Source organism: Belonocnema kinseyi, chromosome 7, assembly GCF_010883055.1.
Source record: "Belonocnema kinseyi isolate 2016_QV_RU_SX_M_011 chromosome 7, B_treatae_v1, whole genome shotgun sequence".
NCBI lineage: Eukaryota > Metazoa > Arthropoda > Insecta > Hymenoptera > Cynipidae > Belonocnema > Belonocnema kinseyi.
In genome coordinates, this window is record NC_046663.1 from 64,781,031 (window position 1) to 64,807,342 (window position 26,312).

Below are 26,312 nucleotides of genomic sequence, written 5' to 3' on the forward strand. Positions count from 1 at the left end.
GTATGAATGTGACAAATAAATAGGAATTTTGATAATTTGTATATTAAACTAAAGAATAACATCTTAAATAAATATTGAACTTGATTTTTAATATTTGAAAACTTTTATGACCCTATTTTGTCACACGTTAAAAGAATTTGTGACTTTTTTACACTTTTTTCGATCTCTTGAGTAGGAGGCCTGTGATTGTTTCTATTAATGTTATTAATTATTTTCAGACGGATGGTGACTTGAGACACACAGTCCGAAATGCTTTGATTAGTATGTCGTCTGCATTTAAACTAACCAAGGAAGATGAAATTGCCATGATGAATGCTCTGCTATCCTCTCATATAGAATCGCCAGAATCACATGTTAGGTAAGAAGATTCAATTGAGTATATCGAATCACTTAAAAAAAATAAAAGGGTTATCAATTATCAAATTATATTTAATAAATAAATTATTATTATACATTTATCAAACTCACTTTAGATTTTATTTAAAAAAAAAAAGAAAATCTAAGTTATTTATGTATGGAATCCACATAGAAATAGTATGGAAATGCTACTCAATATTAACATTTAAATTATTTTAATGTTTGATTTTCTGATTCTCTGATTTTCTAGTTATCTCCTACAAAATGATCCAAGAATGTATTTTGTTTCTTTATATTGATACAGATTTAGAGGCTCACGGTCTAATTTAAAAAATTTGATTTTAAACTATAATAATACTCATTATTTCTGGATTTTAAACATTTATATTACATAAATGTATAGAATTACTTGATTTTTATTTCGAGATTTGATGTTCAGAGTGCAGATTTTCATAATAAAATTAAAATTAGTGTGGCCGTAGGTCAAGGCAAACTTGGAAATCAGGAAAAAAGTCAAGGGATTTTGTCAGGTTGGATCAGTTTCATTAGGGAGTTAAAAAAATGCTAAATGTCAGGGAATTTCTTTGAGAAGCTTTTTAAGTAACTGTCAAGAATACTCAGTGCTGCCAAACAGTGACTATTAGTCACTTCTTTTTCCTAAATCACTTGATAGTCACTTTTTTAGGATAAAGTCTCTATAGTCGCTTTTTAAAATGAAAATATCACTTTAGTCACTTTCCCTTAAATAAATTAGACCGTGGGTTAACTACTATAAAATTCAGGTACACTGTCTAAATATTTCTGAATTTTCTTGAATTTTTCTGAAATATTTTAGGATATTTAAAAAAAGTCCTCAAATTTTCAATATATTTAAAAAATGTGAATATGAGTATTTTAAAAAATCCAAACGAAATTTCGAGAGCTTTAAATAGTTTTAAGGGATTTTAAAAGATTTCAAAGTATTTGAAACATTTTAGGATATTTTAAAAGATACTGAAGAATTTTCAATAATTCTAAAAGATTTTTAGAATTTTAAAATATATTTTAATAATTTGAAGATATTCTAAATTATTTTAAAGATGTTGGGGCATTTTTTAAAATCCCAAAGAATTTTCAAGAGCTTTAAAAAGTTTCATGGGATTTCAAAAGATTTTAAAGGATTTTAAATATTTTTTGGAAAAAATTCCCAGGCATTTTTAAGAGATTTAAAAATTGCCATGGATTGTTATTTTAACGGATTACAAGAGATTTTATTACATTTCGTAGTATTTCAATGATTTTATGAGATTTTAAAATGTTTCAAGGAATCTTAAGATAGTTTCAATAATTTGAAGGGATTTTTAATCATCCCAGGGATTTTCAAGAACTTCAAAAAGTTTCATGGGATTTCAAAAGGTTTGAAAGAATTTAAAAGATTTTATGATATTTTGAAAGATTTTAAGGAAGCTTCAATTAATTTCAATTGTTTAAAAGGATTATAAGGATTATAAATATTTCAGGTTATTTAAAAAAATTTCAAGAAATTTTTTTCTAATTTCAATAATTTTAGGGGTTTTACACATTTAAATATTTAATGATATTTTAAAAGATTTCAAGGAATCATTAATTAATTTCAATAATTTGAAAGGAATTTAAAGGATCTTAAACTATTTTTTAAGGTCCAAGAAACTTTCAAGAGCTTTATAAAGTTTCATGGGATTTAAATAAATTTGAAATATTTCATCATATTTTAAAAGATTTCAAGCAATCTTCAATTTGATTCAATAGCTTGAATGGAATTTGAAGGATTTTAAATATTTCATGTTATTTCAAAAGATTTCAAAACATTTTTTCATGACTTCAAAAATTTAAAGGGCTCTAAACATTTCAGTATTTCATGGTATTTTAAAATATTTCATGAAATATTAAATTAATTTCAATAATTTGAAGGGAATTAAAAGGATTTTAAAGATCTTAGGGTAAAAAACTTCCAAGTAATTTTCAAGAGCATGAAAAAGCTTCAAGGGATTTGAAAATATTTAAAAGGTTTGAAATATTTTAGGTTATTTTAAAAGATTCTGAACAATTTTGAATAATTTTACGGGATTTCAAATGATTTTAAGAGATTTTCAAAAGATCCAAGGAATTTTCAAAAGCTTTAAAAAGTTTCATGGGATTTTAAATGATTTGACAGAATTTTAAAAATTGTATGATATTTAAAAAGATTTCAAGGAATCTTCAATTGGTTTCAATAGTTTGAAGGGATTTCAAACGATTCTAAATGTTTCTAGTTATTTAAAAAGATTTCAAGACATTTTTCATAATTTCATTAATTTAAAGGGTTTTAAACATTTAAATATGTCATGGTGTTTAAAAGATTTCAAGGAATATTTAATTAATTCCAATAATTTGAAGGAATTTAAAAGATTTCAAAGATCTTAGGGTAAAAAACTTAAAGTATTTTTCAAGAGCTTTAAAAAGCTTCAAGTGATTTGAAATATTTAATTAATAATTTAAAGCGATTTCAAATTATTATGAGGGATTTTTAAAACATTCAAGATTTTTTAAAACATCCGAGGAATTTAAGAGCTTAAAAAAGTTTCAAGGGATTTTAACGGATTTGAAATAATATTAAAAATTGTATGAAATTTTAAAAGATTTCAAGGAATCTTCAATTAATTTCATAAATTTGAAGAGAATTTTAAGGATTTTAATGATTATAGAGTCAAACACTCATGTAGTTTTCAAGAAATTTAAAAAGCTTCATGGAATTTTAAAAGATTTGATTTCAAAGGATTTTAAAATTTTCAGGTTATTGAAAAAGATTTCAAGACATTTTTTCATTATTTCAATAATTTAAAGGGTTTTAAATATTTCAATATTTTATGAGATTTTAAAAGGTTTATAGGTATCTTTAATTAATTGCAATAACATGAAGGGAATTTAAAGGATTACAAGTTTTTTAAGGGATTTTCAAGAATTTTAATGATTCTATCTGATTTAAAACAATTTTCATCCGGTCGTAAAGATTTGAAACAATTTAAAAAATTGTATGATATTTTAAAAGATTTCAAGGAATTTTCAATTGATTTCAATAATTTAAAGGGAGTTTAAAAGATTCTAAATATTTCAGGTTTTTTAAAAAGATCTCAAGTCATTTTTTCCTTAATTCAATCATTTGAAGGGTCTTAAACATTTAAATATTCAGTGGTATTTTAAAAGATTTTAAGGAATCTTCAATTAATTTCGATAATTTGAAGGGATTTTAAAGAATATAAAAGATTATAGGATAAGGATTTTAAATATTTCAGGTTATTTAAAAAGATTTCGAGACATTTTTTCAGGATTTCAATAATTTAAAGGGTTTTAAACCTTTAAAAATATTATGGTATTTTAAAAGATTTCAAGGAATCTTTCATTAATTTCATAAATTTGAAGGGAATTTAAAGGATTTTAAACATTACAGAGTGAAAAAATTCAAGAGATTTGAAATATTTCAGGGTTTTTTAAGATTCCGAATAATTTTTAAGAATTTAAAGCGATTTCAAATTATTTTACGAGATTTTTAAAACATTCAAGTTTTTTAAAACATCCAAGGAATTTTCAAGAGCTTAACAAAGTTTTATAGGATTTTAACACATTTGAAATTATTTTAAAAATTGTATGATATTTTACAAGATTGCAAGGAATCTTCAAATAATTTCAATAGTTTAAAGGGATTTTAAGGAATTTTAAAGATTAAAGAGTCAAAAACTTTAATTTCTTTTTAAGTGATTTCAAATAATTTTAAGAGATTTTTAAAACAGCCAAGGAATTTTCAAGAGTTTCCAAAAACTTCATGGGATTTCCGAAGATTTAATTACAAAGAATTTTAAATATTTCAAATTATTTAAAAAGATTTCAAGACATTTTTTCCTTAATTTAATCAATTGAAGGGTCTTCAACATTTAAACATTCAATAGTATTTCAAAAGATTTCAAGGAATCTTCAATTAATTTCAATAAATTGAAGGGATTTTAAAGAATTTAAAAGATTATAGCGTCAAAAACTTCAAGTAATTTGTCAGAGCTTTAAAAAGTTTCAAGGGATTTGAAATATTTTAGGTTATTTAAAAGATTCTGAATAATTCAAAATAATTTTAAGGGATTTAAAATAATTTTATGAGGTTTTTAAAACATCTAAGGAATTTTTAAAAGCTTTAAAACGCTTCATGGAATTTCAAAAGATTTGTTTTCAAAGGATTTTAAATATTTCAGGTTATTTAAAAAGATTTCAAGACATTTTTTTCATGATTTCAATACTTCAAAGGATTTGAAACATTTAAATATTTTATAGCACTTTAAAAGATTTCCAGGAATCTTTAATTAATTTGAATAATTTGAAGGGAATTTAGAAAATTAAACCAATTTAAGGGTTTTTCAAGAAGTTGAATGATATCTGATTTAAAGAAATTTTAATCCGATTGTAAATAATTTTCTATAATATATAATTAATGGAACGATTTCACAAGGCCTATAAGGTTTTAAAAGGTTCAAAGACTTTTTATAAGATTTCCGAGGATTTCAGTAATTTTAAGAAATTTAGAAAGCTCTGAAGGTATTTTAATAAATTTTCCAGGATTTTAAGAAATGTTGTCAGGTTTCATAGAATTTCATGAGATTTTATAATATTGTCATGGTTTTCAAAGAATTTATTTACAAGGAGTGAGGGGTTTCGTAGAGTTTCAAAGTTTTTACAAGATTCTCAAATATTTTGTGCATTTCATTTGAATTCCTTTGGGATTTCCCCCTTTATTTTTTGAAATTCTCTTGAATTTTTTACTATTATTGATGATACTAGTTAATGTAAGTAAATTATTTATTCATATTTGCAGATTTGTTGCGGTACATTATGCATCAACTGTTTTCCCAGAAGACGACGCTGCTTCTCGTTATTTGCTTCTCCTCGCTTGTGGCGATACGACCCAGGAAGTGAGCTTGGAAGCCCTCAAAGCTTTATATGGGACCGCCTATAAAAATGAGAGAGATAAGCAGAATAAAGAAATTCCTCTGCCAGAGTTTACGAAGCTAATATCGTATGTGCATTTGAAATCTCAGGCGAAGATAAACGGTCCTAATTCGGGAAAGAAAGACTCTGCAATTAAAAGTTTGCCTTATAACAATGCTGCTTTTACAGAGGTGAGTCTACTTTAAAAATTTACTTCTTGTCTTTTAAACACGTTTTTAAACTTCTTAGCTGATTTTCAGAAATTTTCTAGCAATTTGAAAGTTTGAATTTTAAATCATAGATTTTTCTTTATGTCTTACGGTCCACATAAATTAAAATAAAGTTAAGAATTAACAAAGGACTGATTTGTTTTCAAAACATTATAGTTTCTACGGATTTTATGGGGTCTTCGGTGGATTTCAAAACTTTTAATATTTCTAAACAAAATTTAAAAGATACTAAAGATTTCAAGATTATGTACGGGATTTCAAAAGATTTCTAGGGATTTCTCAAAATTTCATATATTTTAAACATTTCAGAGGATTGGAGAATATATTGTATTTTAAAATATATCGAGGAATTTAATGAGATTTCAAAGAATTGTGTTTCATTATCAAGGTGGGCATAGAGTTATGAGCTGGTTTTATTACTTTGAGAACGGTAACGAGAATGAGAATATTACCGAGAATATAACCGAGAAATAAATTATCTGAGAATTTATGAGAATCTCAGAATTTATTTGAATTAATAGAAATTTGCTTTTTTTCGTTAACTTTTCGGTTGAAAATTCAACTCTTTTTTTTAAGTTTGTCTTTTTTATTTTAAAGTTTACCTGCTTCAGCAGAAATTAAATTTTTTTGTATAAAAATGCAACTGTTTGGTTAGAAATTAAGCTATTATACTATTTTCTTGAAAACTTAACTCTTTCGTAGAAAATTTACTTTTCGTTTAAAATTTATATTTTGATGTTGAAAAATGAACAAGAATATTTTCTGGATGAAAGTTCCACTTATAAAAAAATTTGTTTTTTATTACAAATTCATTCTTTTTGGATTGAAAAGTCTATTTTTTTCGTAGAAGCTTATTTTTTTGTTACAAAAATTCAATTTTTGATGTTACTGAGTTAACTGGAATCTTTTTGGATAAAAACTCAACTTTTTTCGTAATAAAAAATTCTTCTGCTTCAAGATAAATTCCATATTTTTTGATAAAAATGCAACTATTTGCTAGAGAATTCAACAATTTTGTTAAAAAGTCATCCTTTTTGGTTAAAAAATCATTTTTTGTCTAAAAATGCAACGTTTTGGTTAAAAATGGTTCTTCTTTGCTTGATAATTCAACTAATTTATTTAAAACATTTGGTTGAATCGCTTTGTTAAGAAATCACTTTTTTTGTTATAGATTTATATTTTAAGTTAAAAAGTTATCTCGTTTGTTAAAAGTTTAATTATCTTGTTATACATTAATCTACCTTGTGAAATTTTTTATTGGAGCTTATGTTTTGTTGAAAATTTAACTGTTTAGTGGAAAATACTTCTTTTTTTGTTTGTTTAGAACTCATTTTTTAACAGAAAATGGAACTTTTCTATTTTTTATAGTTGATATTTTTTAGTTAAAAATTCGCGTTTTTTTTGTAAAAAATAATTTTTTAGTTTGAAATTTCCCTTATTTTGCGTAAAAATGCATCAGTATTTCATGCAAAATTAATTTTCAGTTGAATAGTCAAATGTTTTGTTTGAAAATTGAATTTTGGTAAAAAAATTTGTTTTCTGGTTTGAAGGTTCAATAATTTAGATAAACTTTTTATTTATTTTTTGAGCGAAAAATCTTTTTTTGTTGGAAATTCGTCTTTTTAGTTAAACATTTTTGATTTAAAATGCTTTTTTAAATCAAAAATGTTCAATTTGAAACGTTTTTAATTTTTAATTATTTAAGTCTTAAGATCTCCGTTTTTAAACTCTTTAAGTTGATAATATAAGTTTAAAATGGAGAACTGAAAAGAAACATTTTCCATTCATAATTTTTTAGAATTAGGCATTGTAAACAGAAAGATTGCATAACCTCGATTACTAAAAATTAAACAATAATTTATTTTGTAAGACGATTCTGAAAATGTTCAAAATTAAACCACTTACAGATTTTAAAGTTGTAAACAGAATTGGTTTAATTTGAAAGACTTAGTAATTAAACAATGTAAATCAAGTACTTGAATTTTCAACGAAAGAATATGAACCCTCAATAAAAATGGAATAATTGATATTTTAACCAAGAATAGATGTTCATTTTAAATAAAATGATTTAAAAAAACAGTTACGTTCAACCAAAACTGACGAATTTGCAACAAAATTGTTAAATCCTTAACCAAAAAAAAATTACTTTCCAACCAAACAGGTGCATTTGTAACAAAAGATGAGTTGTCTAAAAAACATTGGAATTTGAACCAAATAGTGTAATTTTTAATTAAAGAGATTAATTTTCTACCAAAAAGACCAATTTTGAACAAATAAAATAAATCTTAAACTAAATAGTATAAAAATGGATGTAATGTTAGTACAAATTTTATTTTATTAATTTTTAGTTTATATTTTTTTCGATTCTATAAATTTTAAACTGAATAGTTACATTTCTTTTTAAGAGAATTAATTTCCACTATAAAAAAAGAAAAGAATTTTTAACAAAAAGTTTACTCTTTCACCAAATAGTTGAATTTTTTACTAAATTGTTCTATTGTGAAGTAAAAAAAAATATTTTTATAGTTAAATTCTTAATTGAAAAAATTTGTTTTAACAAATATAAAGCGAAGCCACAAAAAAAAGGTTTTAAGTAAAAGTGAAAGGCAGTTAGAACTAACGAAAAAAAACGAATATTTAACAAAGTACTAGAATTCTCAACTGAAACAGATTAATTTTCTACCAAAGAGTTGCATTTTAACCAGAAAAATGAATTTTCTACAAAAAAAGACGAATTTCAAGAAAATACATATATTTTTATTCAAATAGTTGAATTTTCTACCAAATTAATGAATATTTGAGCCAAAAATATTCATTTTCTATACAACAGTTAAATTTCTAACAAAAAAAGTCAATTTTCAACTGAAAAAGATTGATTTTTAAAGATACTGTTAAATTTATAATAAAACAGATGGAATTGCTACAAAAAAAAGATGAAGTTTCAAACCAAAAAGAAGAATGTTCAACAAAACAGGTGAAATTAAAAAATAAAAATGTTAGTCAAAAATTTGAATTAAATTGTTGAATTTTCAACCAAATAACTACATTTTTTTTATAAAAAAGACGAATTCTTAACCAAAAATTTAATTCAACCGACAAGAATGAACTTTTAACCACAAATAATTAAATTTTCGTATTCTTATTATGAGTTGAATACTTGAAAAATTTTATGAAACTAGTTTGACACTATTTTTCAAATTTGTGACACTATTGACACTATTTCTTATCTCTGAAGTGAATCCAAGGTCTTTATGTTATTTTTTTTTAATTTATGCTACTATTTACACTATTTTGAATTTCCAAAAATGAGTCCGAGGCCTCTCAGGGACGAATTCCCTATAAATATTTTTCAGATTGAAGAACCTGATATTTTAATTTGCAGATCGTTCTTTATTTGCGACTTTGCCTCGCTAAGAGTGCAAATATTTCCGCTCAGGGTGAACAGATTCAACATCCATGCGAGTACAGTCCTTTGGTTGGTCGTTACCTGGAAACTTTGCTGAAAGAGCAACCTGAAATTTTGAATAACTACCTCAGTTTTCTTAATATTCGAATCGGCCATGCTAAGGATGCTGGTGAGGATTTTAACTAACTTTATACTACAATTTTCATTGGTGTACTCGCGTCCTGGCGGTGTCAAGCGGAAAAATACCGAAAACAATTTCCAGTTATGGGCTATCCATAAACCACGTTACCAATTTTGTGCTGTACAAAATATAATATAATAAAATACTTTAAGTTTCTAATATTTCAAGTCGAAATATATTGCATTTTCAAGAAAATAGTTGAATTTTCAACCAAAACTATTTTCTACACAAAGAGATGAATTTTCAACAGAAAAAGGCGAAACAAATTAGTTACAAATAAAATATTTGTATTAAGAACAAAATATAGATGATCTTTTCAGTATAGAGACGAGTTTTCCAAAAAATATTTAAAGATTCAACCAAGTAGTCAAATTTTCAAGCCAAAAAGTAGAATTTTTCAAAGATAGTTGATTTTTTAACAAAAAAGTTACAGTTCAACTAAACATGATACATTTTCAACCAAGAAGGATGACTTTTCTACGATAAAAGATTAATTTTTAATCCAAAAAAGATGCATTTTTAACAACATCGTTGAATTTTCAACCAAAGATGATGACTAACAAAATAGACAAATTTAAAAAAAAATCAATTTTTAACCAAATAGTTGAATGTCTAACCATATAGTAAAATTTTCATCATAAAAAAATACATCTGCAATCAAATGGTTAAATTTTCAAAGAAAAAAGATTTAAATTCTATGAAATATTCGAATTTTTATGGCAAAAAGACAAATTTTGATCCACAAAATTAATTTTCAACCAAGGTTGATGACTTTTCTATGATGAAAGATTATTTTTTAACAAAAAATATATTTTTAAGTGAATTTTTAAGCAAATATATTAACTTTCTACCAAATAGTTGAATTTCAAACAAAAAATTTGAATTTTTAACAAATATGATCAATTTTCTATCCAAAAAGATGACTTTTAAACAAAATACATGAATTTTTCACAAAATAGTTGAATAGTTAAATTTTCAGGTAAAAAATCGGATGAAAAATCATCTTTGAACAAAAAAAAAACGAATTTTCAACATAAGTGTTAAATTTTAAACCAAAAATTATGTCTTAAACAAAATAGAGACATTTTTCAAAAATAATTCGATTTTATACAGTTATATTTTTAATAATGAAATTTTCAGCATACAAAGATGCTTTTCCAATCAAATATTTAAATTTCCAAAGACAAAAAAAGTGAGTATTTAATCAAATATTCGAATTTTTAAGAAAAAATGGTTTGAATAGTTGAATTTTCATTTAAAAAATTATTTTTAACCAAAAAATTGGCTTTTCTATCATAAAAGGTGAATTTTCAACAAAAGAGTAAATGTTATAAGCCAAAAATTCGAATATTTTTAGAAAACAGTGGCCTTTTAGATCAGAAAAGATTAATTTTTAGCAAAAAACATCATTTTCAATCAAGAAAGATGAATTTTCAACAAGATAGTTGAATTCTCAAGCAGAAAGTTGAACTTTCAACAAACAAGAATAATTTTCTACCCAAAAAGACTACTTTTCAACATGATATATGAATTTTCTACCAAATAGTTAAATAGTTAAATTTTCAGATAAAAACTCGGATGAAAAGAAAGCGCTGAACAAAGAAAAAAAAACGAATTTTCAACAAAATTGTTAAATTTGAAACCAAAAATTATGACTTAAACAAAATAGACCAATTTTCAAAAAATAATTCTATTTTAAACACAATAGTTTACTTTCTAACCAAGTAGTTAAGTTTTCAGGCTACAAAGGTGCATTTCCAATCAAATAGTTGAATTTAAAAAAAGGGCATTTAATTAAATATTTAAATTTTGAAGACAAATTTTTTAGAAGGCAGTTGAATTTTCATTTAAAAAATTATTTTTTAACCAAGAAAGATGACTTTGCTATCATGAAAGATGAATTTGTAACAAGGGAGTACATTTTTTAGATGGGAAAAGATAAATTTCCAATAAAAAATATAATTTTAAATCAAGAAAGATACGTTTTTAAGATATTTGAATTCTCAACCAGAAAGTTAAATTTTCAAAAATAGGATCAATTTTCTATAAAAAAAGATGAACTTTCAACAAAATGCAGGAATTTTCTACCAAATAGTTAAATACTTAAATTTTCAGATAAAAATCCTGCTTAAAAGAACGTTGAACAAAGAAAAAATCGAATTTAAAGAAAAAATGAATATTCGACCAAGAAGATTAATGTTCTACCAAAAAAGGCGAATTTCCAACTTATCCAATATACAGAATAAAGTTTTAACCAAACATGAGTCAGATTTACAGATACACAAAATTTGTAACAAAAAAAAAGTAATTTTTAAGAAAATTGTTAAATTTTCAACCAAAAAGAATCATTTTCGATCAAGAAGATTAATGTTCTGCCAAAAAATACTAGTCTTGAGAAAAAATTAATTTTTAACAACATTTTTTTATTTCAAGTCCAAAAAAACGAACTATCTACGAAAAAGTTGAATTTTAAAGCAAAAAAGATGAATTTTCTACAAAATAGTAGAACTTTGAACAAGAAAGTTCATTTAGCAAATAGTTGAATTTTCAACTATAATTATGAATCCTTGTTTAAAGAAATTAATTTTTTTAGAAAGTAGTTCAACTTTAAGTTAAATAATTCAATCGACTTTTTTACCAAAAAATATGCGTTCTTAACGAAGCGTATGTCAATGGCATTTTTAACCAAAAAAGGTAAATTTTTAACCAGCAAGATGAAATTCCTAACAAGAACGATGAATTTTCAAAGAAATACAAGATTTTTTAACCAAAAAATTGATCTTTCAACTAAAAAAAGATCAATGTTTATGTGAAAAGGATAAATTTTTTACCATAAACCGAATAGAGTTATAAAGTCAGTTTAAAAAATGTATTTTCTAACCAAACATGAAACCAATTTTTTATCAAAATAGTTAAATTTTCAACCAAAGAGATGAACCTTTAACTAAAAAAGTAAACTTTTAAAAAAGTAGTTGAATTTTTCATAAAAACAGATGACTTTTTAACAATAAAGTTGCATTTTTAATCAACTAATTAAATTGTTGACCAAATAATACAATTTTTACCTAAACGAGATGAATTTTAAACCGAAAATACAATTTTCGATAAAAACTAACTTTTTTCCAAAAATAAAGTTAAATTTTCTGCTTGGGATTAAATTTTAAATGTTATCTAAGTTCATAAGGATATTGCCACTTATAATCCTCCTCCCTGTTATCAAATTTAATTTTCTGTACCGCCAGGCCACTTTTTTCTTTTAAGACGGCACCACTGACAATTTTGTTAGTTTTAAATTGAACACAATGAAGATTTAATACACTTAATTCCAGATGAAGTTTCCTTGAGTGCACTGCTGGAAGTTTTGGGTACGATGTCGCCAGAAATATCGAAACGTTACGAGAGGGAGTTGCCCTGGTTCAGAAAATTGATGACATCCACCAAGGAGAATATTCGGGAACTAAGTGCCAAGATTTATGCCTTAATTGTTACCCACTTGCCTTTCAATGAATTCGAAAGTCAGGCGGCAGAAATTGTGACGTCTGTTAAAAATAAAATTGTGGATATTCAGCATGGTGCTTTGCTGGCATTGTCTTACATGATGGAGCAAAAATTGGTATCTTTGAAGCACGAAAATCCAGCGGAGATACTTAAATTGAAGGTTTACTCTACTGCAGTGGAGATTACGTGTAAGTTCATTTTTATCTCATTCAAAATGATCATTTTTCTTCATTTTTCATCAATCGTCATTTTTAATCATCATTTAATCCTTAATTAGAAATCATAAAATTTAAAAAGAGGGCGGCCGCTAGATCATGAAACCGGAAAATGACAGTAAATTTATTTTTTGACCGTGAATATTACAATTTTTTAGAATAATATCTCTCCAACTTTGATTTCATTTTTTTTTTTAATAATTAGTTTAATTTTTATCTTTTTCAATTATGATACCATTCAGTGTAGAATGCGTAATTCGAAAATCTGTCACTTTAAAAAAATGTCATTTTAGATTTCTAATTTTTAAACATTTTAATTTAAAGAATTTAAAAGTGCAATTTTAAAAACTTAAATGATTAAAAATTAGAAGTGTTTAAAATCGATGATTTTCGATAAAAAACATTGTTAGTTGATCAATTGTGAATTTAAATTAATAAATGATTTTTCAAATTGAATTGTACTTTAATATTTAAAAAGTAATTAATAATTGATTTTAGAAGACGATTCGGAATTAGTTCACCGCTTTAGAATTTCCAGATCTTAACATTAAAAATTAAAGTGTTTTAATTGGAAAGTCTTATTAGATAACCAAATGTAAACGCCCGATTGAAAATTTAGAAACTATTTTCAATTTTAAAATTACTTTAAAATAATATATATTCATAAATAAAGACTTATTAAATTTAAAATATTATTTCAGTCTAAAAAATGCAATTTTTAAACCATTCAATTTAAAAGTTTTTAATTAAGAAATGGAAAAAATTACTTGATATTTAGACATTTCTGACTGTTCATGTAAAAGCAGTAATTATAAATTAAATATTTAAAACTAAACAAAAAGCTAAACTTTAAACGTTACAATTTTAATTGTTGTATTAAAAAAATGTAATCTACTAGTAAAAATGGTTTAACTCTGATGTATAAATAACAATTGAGCACCTAATTATTCTTAGAAAAAATTGTGAAAGTTGATGAGATATTTGGAAGTTAAAAAAAATCCAAAATCAATTTGAAATTTGAAATGATTTGGAATAAAAAATTTAGAAGCTTTTTATGAATCTTGAAAAGCTTTAGAAAATTAAAAAACATTTCCTAGGGAAATTGAAAATGATTTTTTATTTTGAAAATTAATTTTAAGAGAATATTTAAAAATATTTAGAAATATTTACAAAATTATCAAAAATTAATGTGACAAATTTGTAAGAAATTTGGTTTTTAATTTGGTAGGATGTAAACAAAATCTTAAAGAAAAAATTTAAGAATAATTCGAATAATTTTTAAAGATGTTTAAAAGTTGAGAAAAAATGTTAAAAATAATTTAAAATTTGAAAAAATGTAAAACAACATTTAAATTTTACAAGATTTTGAAATAAAATTTTAAAGAATTTTAAGGATATTTTAACTATTTGAAATTACAACGATGTAACTTTCAATTTAAAAAGTGTTCAGTTTATTAAAAAAATATATATAATCGTTCAATCTTCTATGTTCTCTAGCTTCTTTTAAATCAACTTTTCTGTTGGAAACTTAACTTTTGTGTAGAAGCTCTACCCGTTTAACTTCAAGTTCCAAAATTGGAAAAATGCTACTGTTTGTATGAAAATAATCGGTTTGGTTGAAGTATCAAATAATATATTTTTCATCGAGAATTTGCATTTTTTTGGTTAAACTCATCTGTTTTCCATTAAAAAGAAAAATCTTTTTTGCTTTAAAATTCAACTATTAAGTTTATCTCGATGGGTTGAAAATTCCACAATTTGGTTGAGTTTTTTTCTGGATTGAAAAATGTTTTCTGATTGAAAATAATTAGAAAATAATTTTCTTGGTTGAAAATTTAACTATTTGTTTGAAAATAAATTTTGTTTTGTCGAAAATTCAACTGTTTTGTTAAAAATTTGTGTTTTGGTAGAAAATTGATCTTTTTTGAAAATTCACTTTTTTGGATTGAATATTAAAAAATTTGGTGGTATTTTCTCTCTTTCTTGACTAAAAAATCGTTCTTATTTGCAAATTTGATTTTTCTTGTTGAACACAAATCAAAGGATTCAATCATTCGTTTGAAAATTCGTCTTGTTTTGGTTGAATTCAAACCGTCTCAAATTTGTCTCTTTTTGGCTGAATCAAACTATTATTCAAAATTCAACCATTTGTTTGAAAATGAACTCTTTTATTAAATATTTATATTTTATGGTTTTATAATGGTAATTTTTTGTAGAAAATTTGTCTGTTAAGGTTAAAAATTAGTCTCTTTTGTTCAGAAACTTCATGTTTTTTGTTAATACAAATTCATCTCTTAGGTTGAAAATTGAACTATTTTCTTGAAAATTCCACTGCTTTGTATAAATTTGCCTTTTTGGCTAGGTAACTCAACAATTTGTTAGATATTTCTTTCTTTCTTTCCTGAAAAATTTTTCTTAGTTGCAAATTTGTCTCTTTTTTCTTAAATTAAGCTGTTTTAGGTGATACTTTAATTATTTGGATGAAAATTCGTCTTTTTTTCGGTTGATTTCAATGCTTTTTTATTTAATATTAAAATCTTACTTGATTGAAGTTGAATTAAACTATTTGTGTCTGATTTAACTGTTTCTAATTTAAATAAAAATTTTTTTCTGTTAAAAATTCAAACTTATTTAGTTCAAATTTCGTCTATTCTGTTGAAAATTCGTCTTTTTTTTGGCAGAAAATACATCTCTTTTGTTAGAAATTTGATCTTTTTTAGTTCAAAATGCAACTTTTTTGTTGAGAAACGATCTGTTATGTTTGAGGATTCGACTATTCAGTTAAAAAATCAATTCTGTTTGGAATTTAATATTTATAAGTTGTAAATTAATTTTTGTTTTTGACAATTTACATTTTTGGATTGAACTTCAACTATTTGGTTGGATTTTTTTTCTTCCTTGACTGAAAAATCTTTCTTGGTTGAAAATTTACATTGTTGGCTGTGAAGTCTGAAAACATAATTTATACTGTCAATATATTTTTTTCAGGTGCATGTTTGAATGAAAATAATCCTCTACTCTTAACTGCTGCCACACAGGGAATTGGAATCATGGGAAAAACCTTTTCTCTCCCATTACCAGACAATAGTGATACAGGTTTTAGCAAAATGGGAATCGTAGACAAATTATTTTCTACCCTCACGAGTCCTAAAATGAATACTAAGGTAATAAAATTGGTAATATTTGCTTGAAAAGACTTTATTTAATAAGTAATTAAAATTAATATAATTAACTTTCATTAAAATTTAAGAATAAATAAATTAGTAATATAAATATTATTATGATATAAACATTCAAATAAAGGGCGTCTTTGAACTTTATTATTCTGATTTTATATTTTGTAGTGAATAATTTTACTTTGGATTTTCGTACTCTTGACCTTTCTGTTTTTTTTTTTACAAATCGCTTTAATATTTCAGATGAAGGAAACAGCTGCCCTCTCATTAGGATTTTTATGCGTTGGGGAAGAGTTCCCTCACACCAAATCTATAGCTGAGAAGTTAATTTCGATGGCAAAAGATGTAAGTTTTTTAAATACAAGAATTCGTTTATTTTATATTTTCATTATAGTTTATTATATATTTTTCCACGTGAAAATTGTTGTGAAAAAAAAATTTGATTAAAAAGTTCTAATATTGTAGAAATATTCTTTTGTACAATAAGAAATCAACTTAAAAAAAATTTTACAATTGGCGTAAAAACTTTTTTTTTAAACAAAAAGCTTATTACATTCAACAACTGAAAAAACTTTCTGTGTCTATAATTCCAATTATTTGCGAATCAATCGAATATATTTTTTACTTTTCTTATTAAAATTGAAAACATATTTATATAATGCTTAAATAGTACGTGCAAATTCATGAAAATGACGAAATGAAGAAAATAATTGAATAAATGATTAACAAAGCATTTTCAAAATCTAAAAAGATTTTTGTTCGTTTGATCGATGCTCAATAAAGAAACAAGAAATTTCAATTATTTGTAAATAAATTGACAAAGACGCAAAGTGAAAATAGTGGTTCGTTTCAGTCACCTTTATCAAATGATAATTTAAATAAACAATTCTTTTGATTTTTCCTACTCATTTACAGTTAAAAAAACTGCATAAGATATTTTAGAGGAAATTAGCTGACACGTATATTTCCGATTTGAGAACATTTTGTTGTTGTTGAGAAGTTAATAATATTTTAAATTTGACGTCTATTTCTCAAAATATCACACATTTTGTCTTTGAAATGTTGTAGGTTTTTTCCTAATTCAGATATTATTGAAAAACTAAAGAAAAAAATGGTGCTAAAAAATTATCATTATCCGTAGTAAAATTAAAAAAAAAAATTTTTTTGTCATTTTTTTTAATTTAAACTTTTACACAGAATGTGAATTCTATGTGGGCCAGGAAAACCATGGAAAAACGGGATTTGTCAGGAAATTTTTGTATCTCTGGAAAACCCTGGAAACGTCAGAGTTTTTTTTAAGTCAGCATATTTTTTCCAGGGCGTGCTTTTTTTAAATTTTCATATAAATTAAATAACAATGTTTTTTCATACGTAAAAGTAACTTAATATGATTGGATATAACTGTTTTGTTAAAAATTATTATTTTTTCGTTGGAAATTAATTTTTTAACTGGAAATTGTATTATTCTATTTTTAATTTAAAATTGGTATTTTTTCGTTAAATTAAACTGTTTTTGAATAAAAATATTGTTTGGCCGAGATATCAATTATTACATTTTTTCGTTGAGAATTCATCACTTTTGAATGCAAATTCAACAAATTGGTTGAAAGTTAAACTCTCTTATTACAATTTTTGTTATTGTTGAATATTCATAATTTTAATTGAAAATTCATCTCTTTAATTGAAAATTTACCAATTTTGTTGAAAGTTCTTTTTGTAGTTAACAATTAATTTTGAAACTAAAAATTCAACTATTTCAGCTAAAACTTGAAATACTTAGTTGAATATTAGCCTTTTTCGTTTGTCATTTAATTTTCTTAACTGAAAATTGAATTATTCCAGTTGTTAAAATTTCCTCTTTTTATAGAAAAGTAATCATCTTGGTTGAAAATTCAACTGCTCCAGTTACAGATTACTAATTTTAGTTGAAAATTCATATTTTTGGTAAAAAATTCATATAATTTTAGTTTTGAAAATTCAAATTTTAGGTTTAAATTCCACTACTTGGTTGAAATTTAAACTATTTCAGTTGTAGTTTCTTCATTTTTATTGAAAATACTTAACTTTGGTTGAAAATTTAACTGCTTGCTGAAAAGTTAAAGTTTTTGTTAAAAATTAATTTTATTTTGAAAATTCAACTCTTATGGTTAAAGATTAATTATATCAGTCGAAAATCATTTTTTTGTTGAAAATACGAGTTAAAGATTCACGATTTTAATTGAAAATTCATCACTTTGTTTGAAAATTTAACTATTTTGTTAGTACATTTTTTTGTTTGAAAATTTATCTTTTTTCTTAAAAAAATCAACTATTTGTATGAAAATTCGTTTTTTTTTCGTAGCAAATTAATATCCTCAGTTGATAATGCAACTATTCTAATTAAAGATTTATACTTTTACTTTTGAAAATTCATCTTTTTGTTTTAAAATGCAACCACTTGGTTCAAAGTTTTACTCTTTTTTTTAACATTTTTTTTATATTCAACTCTTAATAGTTATAGATTAACTTTAGTTGAATAGATTTTTTTCCAGTGAAATATTCATATAATTTTAGTTTTGGAAATTCAAATTTTAGGTTTAAATTCAACTACTTAGTTGAAAGTTTAACATTTTTGTTAAAAATTAATTTTATTTTGAAAATTCAATTCTTACAGTTAAAAATTTATTATTTTAGATGAAAATTCTTAGATTTTAGATTGAAAATTCTTTAAATTGGTTGAAAATTTAACTTTTTTGCAGGGAAATTTTTTTTTGTTTTAACGTTGATCTTTTTTAGTTGAAAATTCAACTATTTGGTTCAAAATGCAACTATTATAGTTAAAGATCAATAATTCTAGTTTTGCAAATTCATCTTTTTGTTTTAAAATTCAACTGCTTAGTTGAAAGTTTAACATTTTTGTTAAAAATTCATTTTATTTTGAAAATTCAATTCTTACAGTTAAAAATTTATTATTTTAGATGAAAATTCTTCTTTCTGGTTGTAAATACGAGTTGAAGATTCTCAATTTAGAATCGTTGAGGAGAAAATTAATCTTCTTGGTTGGAAATGCCACTATTCTAGTTAAAGATTCATAATTTAAGTTTTGAAAATTCATCTATTTGTTTTAAAATTCAACTACTTGGTTGAAAGTTAAAATCTTCTGTTAAAAAAGAAACAGCTTTATTTTTTAATTTCAACTCTTTTGGGAATTTAAAATGACGTTTTAAAATTTTTATTTAAAAAAATAACGCCAAATTAACGCGTATTTTTCTGACAGACTAAAGATGTGGAAATTCATCTGACATTGGGAGAATCTTTGGTGTGCTGCGTTCAAGGTAAATCATCTTTGGAAGGAAGAAATGCTTGGAAAGTTCTTCCCAGCGAACACCAGGTTCCATATAGCAAAGAAAGTGACGAGCTCTTAGTTTTGGTTCTTAACAAATTGTTTCAAAATGTTAGAGAACCTCATCCTAACTTAAGACAGGTAATTTTATATGTTTTTTAAAACGTATACATTTTTTTATTGTTTTTTTTTTTTAATACAAATTTTATTCTACAGGCTGTGTGCATTAGTTTACTTTCGTTATTGAAACACAATCCGGACCGTCCCTACATAAAAGAGAATCTCGCAATAATTCAGAACTCATTTATGGATCTTCTTTCTGAAAGCAATGGTAATGGAAATCTGGTCTTTCTTAAATTCATCAAAATTAAATATTATAAGTTAATTTTCTATTAATTAATTTTTTTTCTTCTACAGAATTTGTACAGGACGCGGCATCAAAGGGACTGTACCTCGTTTATAATTCGAGTGGAGAAAATAATCGTGAATCGTTAGTGTCGAATTTATTAGATCAGTTTGTCCATGGTCGAAGAGATGGAATAAAAGTCACGTCCGATACAGTTTTGTTCGAAGATAACGAAATGGGAAAGAGTCCTTTAGGGTAAGTTTAGAAAAATTATAGTCCCCTTTTTACCTGATCCCCTAAAACACTTAAAATCGAGACTTCTCTCTTAAATAAAATTAATGTGTGTATTAATATTAAATTCAAATTAAAAAGCAATAAATTCCTAATATTTCAAGTAAAACTATTGCATTTTCAAGAAAATAAATAAATATTAAACCAAATAGTTGAATTTTCTACCTAAAATACGATTTTTCAACAAAAAAAAACTTATTTTTAACAAAATAGTTGAAATTTAAACCAATTAATTGAATTTTCAACTAAAAAATCTGAATTCTCAACGCAAAATGTAATGGTTGATTTATAAATTTTTTTAAATTTATAACTTTTAATCACAAACAGTTAATGCATGCATAAAAAAACAACTTTTCAACAAAATAGTTTCATTTTTGACCAACACGGTGGACTTTATAACAAAATGTTGTAATTATAAACAAAACAATTAAACTTTTAATCAAAAAAGATCAATTCTGGACCAAAAGTTGCAGTTTTAACGAAAAAAGATTAAATTTCTTCCAAAAGAGATGAATTTTTAACAAAGAACGATTTTACATTCATGAAAGAGGAACAATGTAAACCAATCTGTTGAAGTTTCTTATAAAAAATACGAATCTACAAAACAATTATGTTTTCAATCCGACAATATAAATTTTAAAAGAAAAAATTTCATTTTTAGCCAAATAGTTCCATTTTCTACCAAATAATTGAATTTTCGACCCACAAAAAGAAATTTTTTCCAAAATTTTTCACAAAATATTTGAATTTGTAACCATAAAAGAGTTTTAAGTCAATGATGAAGAAAAATTTTAACCGACTTGTTGAGCTTTTAGGCCAAAAACATGAATTTTCTACAAAAACAGTTGAATTTTCAATCTGAAATAGTTCAATTTTCGACGAAATATTAAAAATTTTGATCCAAGAAAAGAAATTTTCAACTAAATTGTTGAACTTTTAAGCCAAAAACACTGTCTGCAAAACCCAGGTATGAATTTTAAATCAAAATATTACTTTTTAGCCAAATAATAGAATTTCCTACCAAAATAGTGGAGTTTTTCACACACAAAGACGAATTAACAAAAAATATTAGAATTTTTAACAGAAAAGGATAACTTTTTAACATAATTTTCGAATTATCAACAAAATAATGTAATTTTTAATTTAAAAAATTATATTCTTAACCAAACAAGATCAATTCTCAACTAAAAGTTGCAATTTGAACTAAAAATTATGAAATTTCCACCGAATGATATGAATTTTCAAACCAAAAAAAACGAATTTTCAATCAAATATTTGAATCTATGAACGAGATGGATTTTTTTAATTCATTAAAGATAAAAAATTTAAACCAAACTGTTGAATTTTAGACCAAAAAGATTAATTTTCTACAAAACATTTGATTTTCTAATCAGAAATATAAATTTTCATCAAGGAGTTCATTTTCAGAAAAATAGTGGAATTTTCAATACAATATTTGAATCTATGAACAAGGTAGATTTTTTTGTTCATTAAAGATCAAATATTTCAACGAAACTGTAGAATTTTCAAACCAAAAAGATTAATTTTCTACAAAACAATTACATTTTTAATATAAAAAAAGATAGATTCTCAGCCAAATAGTTGTATTCTAAATTAAAAAGATGAAATTTCTACCAAAGAAGATGAGTTTTCGAACCAAAAAACCAATTTTCGACAAAAGATTAAAATTTTTAACCATGAAAGAATTTTAAGTCAAGGGTGAAAAAAAATTTCAACCAACTTGTTGAATTTCTAGACCAAAAACACGAATTTTCTACAAAAATAGTTGAAGTTTCAATTTGAAATAGTTAAATTTTCATAAAAATGTTACTGTTTAGCTAAATAATAGAATTTCATACCAAAATAGTTGATTTTTTCAGACACAAAGTCGAATTAAAAAAAATCATTAGAATTTTTAACCAAAAAGGATAACTATTTAAAATAATTTTTGAATTATCAACAAAATAATGTAATTTTCAATCAAAAAGTTATATTTTTAATCAAACAAAATCAATTTTAAAAAAAAAGTTGCAATTTGAACTAAAAATTATGAAATTTCTACCAAAAGATATGAATTTTAAGACCAAAAATGCATTACAGAAGAAAAATTTCAATCAAACTGTTGAATGTTCAGACCAAAAACATTAATTTTCTTTGAAACATTTGATTTTCTAATCAGAAATATCCATTTTCAAACCAAAGAAACGAATTTTGAACAAAATACTTGAATCTTAAACTAGAAAGAATTTTAAATCAAGAAAGAAAATAATTTGTATCCATTTTTTTATTTTTAAGCCAAAAAGACGAATTGTCTTTAAAGCAGTTAAATTTTCAACTCAAAATTATGAATTTTCGAATTTCTGACAAAATAGTTAAATTTCCAATCCAATCTTAAAATCTTAACTGATAAAGATAAATTCTCAACTAAAATTTAAACAGTAAACTTTTTAATAAAAAATAATTACGAAAAGTTCTGAATTCAGATTTTTCAAAGCAAGCTAAACAAAAAACTTAAAACAAACAAAAAATTGCAATAAAACTTGCGAAAGAAAAAGGCATTACTGTTAGAAGACATTTTCGTTCAATATTTACGAGATCCACAAATGATACAAAAAAAATTAATAATTAATTAAATCCCCTTTCAATATATATATATATATATATTTTTTTTTTTACCTAAAAATGAACTACTGAACTGCTGTGATGCCTAAGTTTATAGAAAAATACAAATTTTAAATTAAAACTGCACTGAAATAAATTAAAAAAATTGACATCCGTAATATTTGTGTTTTGATAGGGGAAATTTGTCGACTTATCGTGAGATTTGTTCTCTCGCCTCAGACCTGAACAATCCAAAGTTGATGTATCAATTTTTGCATTTGGCTAATCACAACGCTGTCTGGACATCGAAGAAAGGAGCTGCCTATGGATTTTCGGCATTCGCGACTCTTGACAGTGCAGAGTTAAAAAAATATCTACCGATTATTGTACCCAAGTTGTACAGGTATCAGTTCGATCCGACTCCCAAAACTCAACAGAGCATGGCCAGCATTTGGCGCGCGATCGTGCCTTCGACAAACAAAGCCGTAAGTAGAGAATTAGAAATTAAATACTATATCCTTTTTTTGTTCTATACCTATTTCTCAATTTTCTTGAATTCTTTTGAAATATTTTAGGGCATTTAAAAAGTATTACTAAAATTTTTAATATATTTCAATATTTTAAAGAGATTTCAAAGGACTTATAAGTTTTTAGAGTATTTTTAAGAATTCGAAGGAATTTTCAAGAGCTTTACATTTGTTTAAGGGATTTCAAAACATTTCAAAGTAGCTGAAATTATAACATGAAGGGATTTCAAAGGATTTAAACATTTTTAGGATATTTTTAAACATTTCAAGGAATTTTCAAGAGCTTTAAAAAATGTTCAATTGATTTCAAAAGGTTTAAGAGAATTTGAAATATCTTCGAGTATTTTTAAAACATTTAAGGAATTTTGAAGAGCTTTAGAAAGTTGCATAGGGTTTCAAAACATTTAAAAGGTTTCGAAATGTTTCATCTCATTTTAGAAGATTCTGGAGGGCATTTTCAATAGATTTAAACATTTTCAAGGAATTTCTGAGGATTTAAATGATTTTAAGGTACATAACCAAATTTTCATGATGCTTTGAAGAATTTCAAAAGATATGGAATCCATTATTTAATATTATTTCGTAATATTATGAATGTATTATGGAATGTATAAAATTTTAGTATATTTTAAAGGATTCTAAGGGATTATATAAGATTTCTTAAGATTTGCAACATTTTCAAACATTTCCAGGAACTTCCAAAAATTTTCAAAGATTCTTTGTTATTTTAAAATATATCAAAAAATCTTCAAATGATTTCATCCATTTGAAATGATTCAAAACGATTTTAAAGCTTTCAGGATATTCTTGAAATTCAAAGGAATTTTAAAGAGTTTTAAAAAGTCTCAAAAGGAATTTTAAAAGTTTTGAAAGGAGTTGAAATATGTTAGATTTTTTTTTTAATTCCATGGCATTTTTAAGAGCTTCAGAAAATGTTAAGAGATTTCAAAATATTTGAAATATTTTTTAAAACCTTCAAGGATCAATAGTTTTAGAGTCAATAGTTTTAAATATTTTAGGGTATTTTAATATATGTCAAGACATTATTTGATTGATTCCATTAACTTGAAAAGATTTTAAAGTATTTGAAAAATCTGTAGCAAATTTAAAAAGATTTTAAGGCCTTTTTATATGATTTCAATAATTTCACGGAGATTTAAAAGCATTTGAAATATATTAGGGCTTTTTAATAGCGTCAGAAGAATTTTCAAGAGCTTTCAAAAATGTCAAGGGGTTTTCAAGGATTTGAATGATTCTATGGGATTTAAACAAAATTTCGAGAGGTTCGAACAAAAAATTTTAGAATTTTACAAAATGTATATTAAACTATTTTATAGGACCTATAAGAATACATGTTTTTCTAATTGTAATATTAAATTAAATGACAGTATTTTTTATTTGTAATAGGAGCTTTATATAGAAAATTAAACTTCTTGATTGGAAAGTTAACTATCGCAATAGAAAATTTATCATTTTAGTTGAAAATTCAATTACTTGGTTGAAGGTTAAGCTCTTTTGTTAAATATTCATCAGTTTGATTGACATTTTTTCTCTCTTGACTCCAAAATATATTTTAGTTGAAAATTCTCCTTTTGGTTGAATTAAACTGTTTTTTCATTTAAAATTTAAACGTTTTTTGGTTGAACTATCAACTATTATATTTTTCGTTGAGAGCTCATCTTTTTAATTCATAGGAAACAGAATTTTTTTTCTTTTTTTGGTTGAAGAATCATAATTTTAATTTAAAATTCATCTCTTTTGTTAGAAATTATTTTTTTTTGGGGAAGAAAATTAATTTTCACCTGAAAATTTAACTATTATTGTTCAAAATTAAATTATTTTTTTTGATATTTTTTTAAGTAGAAAATTAATTTTTTATTGAAAATTTAACTAATCCAGTAAAATATTCCACGATTTCAGTTGAACATTCATCTATTTGGTTGAAAATTAATTTTGTTGACAACAAATTTTATTCCTCAATTTCTGGTTGACAAGTTATCTTTTGTAGTTGAAAATTGATCTCTTGTAGTCGAAAATTTATCTTTTTTTAGTTACAAATTCATGTATTTTGTTGAAAATTCATCCTTTTTAAAAATGAATCTTTCTTGTTAAAAATGCAACTATTACAGTCGAAGATTCATTTATTTAGTTGGAAATGCAATTACTTGGTTGAAAGTTAAACCGAAAAAATGAACTATTTTGTTGAAAATTCCTTTTTTTTTTTGGTAAAAATTACATTTTTAACTTTATATTGAACCAATCTAGTAGAATATTCCATCATTTTAGTTGAGCATTCATCTATTTGAGTACAAATTAATTTCTTCAACTAAAAATTTAACTTATAAATTTTTGGTTAACAATTTATCTTTTTTAGTTGCAAATTGTATTTTTTTAGTTGAAAACTTATTTTTTTAATTAAAAATTCATGTATTTTTTTAAAAATTCATTCTAAAGGGAAAAATGAACAATTTTGTTGCAAATTTGTTTGTTTTTTATTTAAAAATTAATTTTTTGACTGAAAAATGAACTAATCTAGTTTGTTAAAGATTTATCTCTTTTTTGGAAATGTAATAATTTTGTTGAAAATTATTTTTTTATTAATTTTTTTAACTGAATTTTTAAATATTTTGTTGAAATTCGTTTTCTTTGTTGTTGCAATTTTTTTAGACTGAAAATTTAAATGTTCAATTTTTTGTTCAAAATTGATCTTTTTTACTTGAAACTTCGACTTTTTTTAAAGAAATCTAATATTCTTAGCCGAAAACTGAACTATTGAATTTGAAGATACATAATTTTATTGGAAAATTCAATTACTTGGTTAAAAGTTAAATTCTTTTGTTAAAAATTAGTTTTCAAGGTTGATTATTCATAATTTTAATTGTAAAAATTTGTCTTTTTTTAAAGAAAATTCATGTATTTTGTTAAAAATTCGTCTTTTTTGTATAAAATTCATCTTTTTGGTTCCAAATTTAATTATTTGGTTCGTCTATTTTGCTTGTAAATGCAATATTTTTACTTAAAAAGTTTGGAATCTGAAAAGTTTTAAAATTAATTTAATATAGAACCCACAACAATTTGACGTGAAAGATTATATTTCTATATATACTTGAAAAATCTCCTTATTTTCCCTGTTTTACAGAGTATCTGCTCATCTAAAAAATATCTTTAGTTCAAAATATTCATATAAAAAACTTTAT

General features: G+C 24.0%; 1 protein-coding gene across 1 annotated transcript in view; it reads left to right on the forward strand.

The window, feature by feature from the left end:
- LOC117176268 (proteasome adapter and scaffold protein ECM29) overlaps positions 1–26,312 on the forward strand; it is a 73,476-nt gene that overhangs the window by 20,919 nt on the left and 26,245 nt on the right. The window contains exons 10-19 of the mRNA XM_033366435.1: positions 219–358; positions 5,210–5,513; positions 8,935–9,127; positions 12,469–12,825; positions 15,841–16,016; positions 16,272–16,373; positions 19,285–19,491; positions 19,567–19,681; positions 19,768–19,951; positions 22,785–23,073. Of these exons, the coding sequence (XP_033222326.1) occupies positions 219–358; positions 5,210–5,513; positions 8,935–9,127; positions 12,469–12,825; positions 15,841–16,016; positions 16,272–16,373; positions 19,285–19,491; positions 19,567–19,681; positions 19,768–19,951; positions 22,785–23,073 (2,067 nt within the window). The remainder of the gene's footprint in view (positions 1–218; positions 359–5,209; positions 5,514–8,934; positions 9,128–12,468; positions 12,826–15,840; positions 16,017–16,271; positions 16,374–19,284; positions 19,492–19,566; positions 19,682–19,767; positions 19,952–22,784; positions 23,074–26,312) is intronic.